Source organism: Camponotus vicinus, unplaced genomic scaffold (genome assembly GCF_025532165.1).
Source record: "Camponotus vicinus isolate PSW18456_S1 unplaced genomic scaffold, iyCamVici1.0 SCAF_9, whole genome shotgun sequence".
Classification (NCBI taxonomy): Eukaryota; Metazoa; Arthropoda; class Insecta; order Hymenoptera; family Formicidae; genus Camponotus; species Camponotus vicinus.
In genome coordinates this window covers 18,204,174-18,214,293 of record NW_028141981.1, presented here as the reverse complement: position 1 = coordinate 18,214,293, position 10,120 = coordinate 18,204,174, and the positions used below count along the sequence as shown (strand labels likewise).

Below are 10,120 nucleotides of genomic sequence, written 5' to 3'. Positions count from 1 at the left end.
ACCATTAAACTCTAAACAACTTGAGATTGGAAACAATTATTTGCGGACTTGCGTGATATGCTAAGTATAAAATATATTGATATTTACAGTAAAACTATTAAAAATTTACATCTTATAGCAAGAGGAATGAGTATAAATTAATATAGTTTGTTATTATCTAGTTTTTTGAAGATTTTTATCATAATAAATCAGAAAAATATAAAACAATTAGTTCATCTGAATAAACACAATATTATAAATTTCTAAAACTGAAGTGCGTGACCTTTGTATATTGTAATACTTATTTAAATCTTCATATGATTTCAAATTAATTCTATATTGAAATACGCATTGCAGGACATTGTTTTTTTCTTTCTTCTAATTTAGATGTTATAATTACATTTCATATTGTGCTTTACACTAAAATAAAGCGCTAAAATTGAGTTAAAAAAATTTACGTTATGAAATATGTACTGCGGATATTAGTACAGTTCACACGAAATGGCCTACAGTTCTTATAAAATTCAATAAATTAAAGGAGTCAAAAGGAAATATTTGTCAAGGAAATATTTGTTGCAGTTATACGCGAGGTAAGAAAATCACAAAATCCTTTATGTATTCGGGTCTAATTTAATATATTTTATCTTTTCGTATATACAAAAACATACATGTATGTAATTGTTTAATTACAGTGCTTATATAATCTTTCTCTCACCGCATTCTCTCTTCGATTCTGCATTATAACTTTTAACGTGATCCTATAAAGATGACAGTAAATAATTTGTCGATAATCGATATATGGATCATTATTTAAAAGGTAATATTGATCATTATATTTTTCTATTTTTCATTGCATTTAAATTTGTTATGCGTTGATATTTTCGGAAAATTTCGTATTAAATCTGCAAAAGCATTATAACATAATATATATATGAAAAAAATTTATTTAACGGTACGTTTATTTTCGTTTTCCGCCTTTTTACATTCATAATAAATTAATATATATTTTTATTTTATCCAAATTTTTTTAATTGTATTTAAATGATTATATAAGAGACATTTAGTATGATTTATAAATTCCTTTCAGTTTTTTAAGAAAAACTTGTCCAAACTTTATTTATTCTCAATCTTTAATATTTTCTTGGTGGTTTGTGTCCACGTAATACTTATTATGATGAAAAAAACGATATTTATTTTAAAATCATGTTCCGGTAATTTACAAATAAGATATATACGCTTTTATATATACACATTTTTTGTGATCCTTTTTCGATCAGAGTCGTATATTTGGCGCGCGAATCGAAGCTTCACATTCTTACGCTTAATATCTATAAATAACAATAAAGGTACTTCATAAAAATATATCAGTGCCTGTCATTTCCGTGAATACTGGAGTTTTATTCTTACAGAATTTGTATTATAACGGTGTCCCATAAAGAATTACGGAAATTTTAGTGCTAATAAATGTCTACATTTTGCATAAGGTAATGATCAGATGTTGTAAAGTATATATTTAAAGATACATTTTCAAGAATACATTTTCACAACACTGTATTAAACATTCACTTTTTTAATATTTTCTCGAATTTGATAGAGAATATATGTATTTTTTCGCAATTAATTAATTATATGTATATACACTTATGATCTGGAGACCACTAACTAATAAGCATTATCGCCATAACACTTACTATCATGTTATTGCAAGGCACAAGAATTAAAAGGAAAATAAAATTGCTGGGATATACCAGATCTTGTATCTATTTATAACTTTTACGGTATGGAAGACAAATCGCGCAAGATCAGTCAATGTGAATAGGAGCGAAAATAAATTTTTTTTTAGATGTTTATATTTGTTTGTTGATATCTGTCTTAAAATTTTCTTCGGTAAAATTCACATATCGAGTCTTAAATTGCTGAGTATCGGGACACCGTTTAGGTACATGGAGTATATAGGAAATTTTATTTTTTATCTTCTTTTGAAAAATGTACTTTATAAGAGTATATGATAAAAATAATTTATACATTTATACGTGACTTCTCTCTCTCTCTCTCTCTCTCTCTCTCTCTCTCTCTCTCTCTTTCAATAATCTTATGTATAAAAGTATTTAATTGGCATTTAGTTGTGAGGATTGTGACGCAATTTCTAATATTTTCGCATCCCGTAGATATATTTTCATTATCATTCGAGTTAGCAAAGTGATTTTTAACAGCGACGTAATATAAAAAAGTTAGAGATTTTTACGAGACGCTCGCGAAAAAATCGAAATATTAATATAGATGTGTACATTGTGTAATATGAAACGTTACAAACAAAATATCATAAATGATAGTTTCGATTACTATATCTCGTAGAGAATAATAATGCATCTAACTATTGGGTTGCTGCTCGAAATTCAAACTCCTTTACTTTTGTCTTCCTTTTCAACTATGACATATATTTAATTGATCTCTTCCATCTTCCTTAATTTTTTATCTTGCATGTTTTTGTTTAATGTATAAAACACATATAATTTTGCCCCTTGTCATTAATATCAGTTTTAATGCAAAAAAGAATTACTTTGCGGTTTGAAAACATGTTTCTATACATAAATAGATTAAATGTCCATTATTTTTCGTTTGATAGAAAAGCAATGAATATTAAAATTGTCTATAAGCTATTGATATCAGAAAAAAACGCGTAAAAATGGAACGATTTCAAATGAAAATATTTGAGATTCGCAAAACATTATTATTATTAGATTTTTTATTAGATTTTAGCAAGTTTTGTACCTCATTATAAAGTATATTCCGGTAAATACTCTGCAATATATATTTACGATTTTTCTTAATCAATTATATCATTTTCATCAGGTACACAAGCGAGATAACGGGTTACAAGCTTAACTCGATGACTTCTGCGAAATTATCGGATTCGATACAATTAGCTTGGCACGCCCTTCTGTGATTCACAGAACTTCCCTGAATAACCGTCTGATTCGCGAATCGATTCGCAAAATATAAACGCAATCGCGCGTATGTATTTACAGGTTACGATATATGTCACAGGCAATGTTTGGACCGCATAGAGAATTCTTTCTTCTACCTCATAATACGACAAATATTAATTTACATTTGAGACGGAACATTATTTACGCATAACGATTCAGTCGGATAGATCGACCAAGGAATCATTCGTTTAAATTATTAAATTCTTCCTTAATTCTGACAAAATGGCGATAGGATTTAACATCGCGACAGATCTCCGACATCGCTTTTTTATACATCGAATATGTTTATTATTTAACTTGAACAACTATCGAAATAGCGATATTATAGCATGTCTCTTCCTCTTTCGTAAAGATTTCTCTCTCTCTTTCTTCTTTATTTGTTAAACTAATTACCTTCTAGAGACATATCGCATAGTTCAACTTTAAATATATCGGTTTTCTCCTGTGATTTATTATAATGTAATATCCATGTTTTCCAAATATAATACTGTTTTTATTATAATTAAAATCGTACTTTAAAATCCTCTTTAATCGAGAATAGCGAATTCTTTTTTTTAATTGCAAAAATTTGATCATTGAATTATTTCAGAGATTGAAAATGTAAATATGAGGAATATGTGGAGATATAAATATATTGAAAGAATATAAGCATGATAGAAAAGATGTAAATAAAAGAATTGCTAAATAATCTAAAGTGAACACTGACTCGATATAGAAATATTTATAATGTCAGACTTAATTGTTGAAATATTTTATCTTTCTAAACATATTTTAATAAATTTAACTTAATGTGTATATTATTTAATAAAAATTCAACATTAAGAATTATTGGACGACACACACACACACGACCAATAGAGGCCTTTGAATTTTATTTTTAAATTTTTTTCAAGAGAATAAAGTTCTGTGACTAGCAAGCATTTGTACGGAATACTCTGTGCACAATGGAAATTTGCAAATTCTTCGTTTATATCTGTTTCTTTTAACACTCTCGCTTTATACTCTGACACCGACACCATTGTCGCTTTTGATTTCCGATACGATGTCGAATGTGGGTGTACAAATGTCAGTGGGCGTCGGAATGGCAAGAGGCGCTAATCGCGGATTTCTCTTAATCGGCGGATCTTTCAGAATGTAATTCGTGCAGGGTCTAACGCGTAATCTGTTCGAATGCACAGCTGGCTCCAGTTTGAGAATTGCACAGGATCGCGTCGACGGATACCTGACTCGATGCACCGATTCTGTGGATCTGCTCTGAAACGCCGCTTCGATAACGCATCTCTTCAGATTTACCGTCGACATGGAATTGTACGCTGACGACGTGTCGCGCTCAAAATCAGGCGTGAAATCGGGCGTGAAGATCGGTCCGTCACTCTCCTCGAAGGACGTGAAGATGTCCGAGTCGGGTACAGACGGTGCGCTGAAGAAGGACTCGCGCAGAGACGACGATAAAGCATCCGGACACATGAACGGATCCAGGGACGTGAGATCGTTGAGGTCGCTGCCACTGTTGCAAGTTTGAAAATCGTTCACCGAATAGGACGACGGGAATGTTTGATGTTCCGTCACACTTGGCAGGATCTCCTGACTCCTCGAGGACTCGGACCACTTTGAGTCGGACGGTCGTCTCGAACTGAATCGAGTGGAGTCGTGCTCAGCGAAGATGGGCTCTGGTAATCTCGCGTCCTTACCCTTGTCCGAGTTCCTCAACAGCGCTTCAAACAAATCAATCGGTTCCAACGTCGGCGTGTTACTGGATAGAAGATTATTCTCTTGACTCGTCGTTTGATTATCGCTTCGCACGGACGGTTCGCTATAGTCTTCGATATTCAGCAGCACGGTTGGTATCACCGGATCCGAGTGCCTCACAGGACTGCATTTTTTACCTAGAGGTGATTTAGCGCGTTGTGCGACATTGTTGTTTGCAGATCTTGGGATCTCAAGACTCTGCGCTTCCTCGTCTTTAAGGGATGCTGAGGGGAAAGGGTCGATGGGACTCGGCGGTTCCGAGTGTATCGTCGGGACGATTAAGGAGTCCATTAAGTTGGAAGGCTCCAGCAGAGTTACACGGTGCGTCGAGTACGGATCGATTGTATTAATCGACTCGGAGTGCTTCAGCATATCCGGAGTTTTGCGAGTTTGTGTCACAGTTCTGGCAGTAAGATTTATTCTGTGCGTATGCGTGTTTCTCGACGGTGGATCTAGATTAATAAGATTAGCCAACTTGTTCGACGTAATGGTCACATGTGGAATACTCGGCGAAATGCTTCGCCTGGGTGTGCTTGCGTTAGAGTCCGGTTTGATGCTATTGGACATCGACGACGACGATGCGGAAGAGTTATTCCGCAGCCTGAGCTTCAGATTCGGGCTGGCGCGTCCGAAATTACGGAACTTGGATCGTGGATGCGAGATGGTTTTGCTGGTAGATCTGCGTTGATCTTCCAATTGTTGAGAGAGCATCATTGCGTGTCTCGCTAACGCGGCCTCGTATCCATGATCGAGATTTTGCACTGAGCAGCCATGATTTTTCGTGCCGTCGCTGCTCGCCGGAAAGAGTTTTATGCCCCTCCCGGAAGCATTCGCCGTGACCGCCTTGAGATTGGAATCTGACATGGACGACAAATTTGAGTTCCGCCTTTGAGGAGCAACGTTATTGTGACAGAGCGCTTCGTTGAAGTCTTTTGTGTCCACTACGGAAGTATTCGATCCGTTCAGCATCGGATCCGACAATGCGTTCAATGGAAAAAACTTGCGACTGCCATGCGTTCCGTCGCTCTTCAGATTCTGATAAGATATGAATTTGGGCTCGGAGATGAACGGGAAGCTCTTGTCGTTCAACCGCTTATGATTCAACCGTCGAAGATGTCTGATCTTGTTGAAGGTCGGATCTAACAAATACTTGAGATTCTTGATCTTGTCGATGTTGTGATTAGAGTCAATTACATGGTTCCGATCAATTATGTACTTTGGATCGAGCATCTTCGTCAGATCGTGGATGTTCTCCTCGATTATGTCGTCCGGTCGGCTGCTGCAGGATGCAACATGTTCAATGTGGTCGTGCTTCTCGAGAGAGATATCGGTCTGCCTGCCCGACACCTCCAGAGCAGATCTTCTGCTGGCATAAAGGTTGTACGGTTTGGCGGCAGTGAAGCAGTTTTCCACGGACGGATGCCGTCTACTCTCGTTGCTATCGTTGTTCACCTCGGCCAGTTCGAAGTTCGTGTTGGAACCGCGTCTCGTGGGTGAACAACCGTAGCGACTCGGCATCACGCCGAATAAAGCGACCAAATCCTCGGCAATCTTCCCGGCGGCGACGCGCATTTCTCCGTGATGAAAGGCGTAGACCCATGGATTCGCCCCGCTGTGCGCCAGAATCGGCAGACCCAGCCACACCACCGCCCATTCCGACAGAATGTTGGTGCCACAGAAGACGTCTACCAACATGCAAGTCTGAAAAATGACAGAGAAGGTGTTCGATAGAGCGATATGCAACATCTGTGATATCACAATCGCGTCAAAGTGAAAAGAATAGGTTTCTACAATGAAATGGCTGAAAGATATCGATTTCCGAAGAAATATTCAAAAGCCGATACGAACGCCGAGATGCCCTTTGAAGTCTGTCTCGTCCCACGTGTGAAAATTATTCACACATGCATCGCTTGTAACCCGGCTGGTGCAGCAAATTTTCAAAAGCGAAATGTAAATATTGTTTCTTCGTCGCGAGATAAATTACTAATTCACGATTCTTTTGCAGTGCATCAATGAACCGCTATAATTGATTAACGAATTCTTGTTTATCGCTATAGAAAGAACTTTGGATTAAGTTACGTCAATTTGCGAAGTTTTTACATTAAAAGAGAATTCGGTAAACTTTTGGAAATATTTCCCAGCGTTTTCCTCTTTAGTTCTTTTTTTATGACGCAGAAGCAACAAAAAGCATGGCAAGTAGTTTTCTCCCTTTTCCGTAGTTTGTAAGCATACATCTGTCACGTTGTAATTGCTTCTGTAATTTCATAAATTGCGTTAATCTTTCCGCAATTTAACAGAAACTTTCACTCGCTTAAGACAAGTTGGGACAAGCCAGGGTCAAGAAAACTTTGTTATCGTTTACCTCGCTATCCTCGAAATCGATCAATTTAGCCTTAATATGTATCAGCGTTTAACTTTGAAGAACTTTTTCTGTCAATCGAATCGAGAAAAACTTAAGCAAGATATTATTCGGAAGAGATTTTTTTTCGCCCGGCAAATCGTTCGTTCTCGAATGCTCAACAAGAATCGGATACGATCATGATACGAATTCTATCTTAAGTTTTCCAGTCTCACAATATAATCGCGCGTTGATCTCTTCACATATACATACGCATATGTCTCCTGCTGCGGCTGTGTTTCGTTTCGCAAAACAAAATTTTACGCAGATTAATAAATATATGTTAGCGGGTCATAGAAGGCCAGAATTCAATCCTCTGTGTCGGCGCACGTGTCTGATTCATCTGGCGGACATAATGTGCGATAAAAGGCACACATTACTGCAAGAACGCGTGGATCGTAAAAGTAAACAAGTCATTACCTCCTGTCCCGAAGTAATCGTCCGTAACCGAGATGAACGTCAGTGACGTTCGTACAGACGGGAGACGGGATTTCATAAACGGATTTTAATAACACGACGGAGTTGAAGAGGCGAGTAAGATAGATGAGATGAATCGATACGCGCGTTTATTCGATCTTGGAGGAAAATTGAGAAACCGTGTGACAAGCTAATCACATGTCGAATTCGATATGTCGATCGCTTTTCGATACGTCGGCGTTAGTATCGGAATGTAAACTTTAACGTTTTATTCTCAGTCTTCTCTGTATGGGGTCGTTTTCTCCTTTATACTTACATTATTACTCGTCGCATCGTGGCGCACCTTATGAACGCTATATTAGACTTAAATCTCGTTTTCCGGTGTGGTCACGTAACGCGCCCTGACAGCGAAATGAAATTGATGTCACGCGTCCGACACCTAAGTAGCAACGGAGCTTTAATGATCAGACGGCGCAACGTGCGACCGTAGTTTCCCGAGCTCGTATTTTTTACACGAACGCATGGCAGCTTGCGGGGCACTCTCTTTTGAAATTCTTTTATGATGGCAAATGAAAGGAAAAGGAAAAAGAGAAGATTGCGAAAACAATTTCGCGCGACGTGCTTGCGTTGTTCACTCACTTGAAATGGAAGCCACAGGATGAGAAACGCACCGACCGTAACCGCCAGCGTCTGTCCATAACGAGGCAGCACCAAGGTCTGCGTTTGATGTCTGAATGATAATTCCACTGTGTAAATTGCGCGTGCATGTGCACGAGCGACGAGGTAAACGTACATGTAGCAGCTCAGCAGGACCAGAGCGCTCGGTGCCCAGACTGCCACGAACAGAAACACCCTGACCGGCGGCAGGACGGCGGCGTCGAATCTGCAGCTTCCGCTGCAAGACAAAATTCAATAGAAGGGGGATAAATTAAAAATTCCGCACAAATATATACAAATAAAATATAATTATATTTGTAATTTTTCTAATATTATGCAAAATATCTTCTATTCTTTTTTCTATTAACTCATATTAAATTTTACAGGGTATTTTATTATATTTTAGCAGTGATATATAAAGTACATATAATGTATTTAAAAAAAAAATATTATATGCGCTCGGGCGGGATACACACTGGCAGGGATGTAACTGCTTATAAAAATTTATATCTCATAAATGCAATGCCCGCAATATAAGTGCAACGAGATAGATACGGGATCCGTGCAACGGGGATCGATCGATTCAAGTCCCCAGGTTGCTTTGTGATTGCGCAAAGGTACGTATCAAAGGGTTAAAGAACCTCCTTTTCGCTCTTTGTAGCTTACGTTTTAGCGCATCGCTTGATCGTCCGTGCGCACGTCGAGCTTACGAAGTGAGAGACTTTCTCGCCTCGTCAGGTGGTGTGAGCAATATACCGCAGATATCGTTGCAATTCCTGACAACGATGTCATTTGAGACCTCCTGCGTTTTTATATCGCGTTTAGATTGCGTGACTTGGAATTGAATGCCGTAGGGAGATTATGTTTATGTCGAGATCGTGCTGAAAATTTGTTAAATACTGAACGTTCGCTTTCAAAAAGCATTACAAGCCGTGGTCACAGATTAACAAAGTTATCTGTTTATGAATGGAAATATGTTACTTATGCGATATCTTTCTTGGAATTATATTTTGAAGTTTATATTTAGTATATTAAAGTAGAGAATGAAAGTAGCCATTAGGAAATAAATTTCTTGTTCAATGCGAATCAAGGTTAATAAATAAATAAGAAAATCATTGGTTTTAATAAGAAAATTATTCTAATTAAATTTCATCTTTTTATATGAAAACAAATCTAAATCTCTTATGTTTGCTTCTTTTTAATTAGTTTAATTTAAATGTTGAAATAGTTATTTATATGTATATATATCTTCATATAGTCTCACGTAGTAACATTCCTTTAAAAAAATTATGATGACACATGGCATTGCAATTAAAGATATAATTATGAAGTAATGTCGAGCTCTTTGAAAGTTTGTTTATTATACTAAAACGTTAAAAAGATAGATAATGGAGTGTTAAAAATAGCACGACTGAACATAATTTGTTAAATCTAATTCTCATTCTTACAATGTAATGTATTTTATAATCTTGAACAGCACATGAACAAATCTTTTACTTATTATTCCATCTGTATAATATCTATTCTTTTCGAGATGCCACGTGTCGTAGAATAATATGTTATGCATTTAGATCATGTAGGTGTTTTCAGATGAAACTTTAATAGAGTTTCTCGCAATTCTATTCATAGCAATGTAGCGCATCGCGTTAAAAAGTTTATTTAATGCTACAAATGTCCGTTAAACACTCAAAGGACCGCTCCATTTTTAAAATCTTAATCAACGGAAGATTAACTCAATTGAACTTTATTAAGTAAGCTGATTCGTATTTATCGCTCTACGAATTAAATTGTATTTCCGTATACTTTAAACGTCATTCTTATTGCATATAATTCGCTTTTGCTATGTAAGATTTTTTATTATCATTTATTATTTTATTTTTATTATTTTATAATTATTCTTTTCCATTTAATTCCGAAAAATCGAAAGTTA

The 10,120-nt window shown here is 36.5% G+C and overlaps 1 protein-coding gene across 1 annotated transcript in view; it reads right to left on the bottom strand.

The window, feature by feature from the left end:
* Positions 1–597: 597 nt before the first annotated feature.
* The window catches only part of LOC145976975 (uncharacterized), a 62,147-nt gene continuing 52,624 nt past the window's right edge, over positions 598–10,120 (bottom strand). Inside the window, exons 4-5 of the mRNA XM_083108564.1 lie at positions 8,173–8,428; positions 598–6,419 (exon numbers count right to left, since the gene is read on the bottom strand). Of these exons, the coding sequence (XP_082964690.1) occupies positions 3,966–6,419; positions 8,173–8,428 (2,710 nt within the window). The 3' untranslated portion in view covers positions 598–3,965. The remainder of the gene's footprint in view (positions 6,420–8,172; positions 8,429–10,120) is intronic.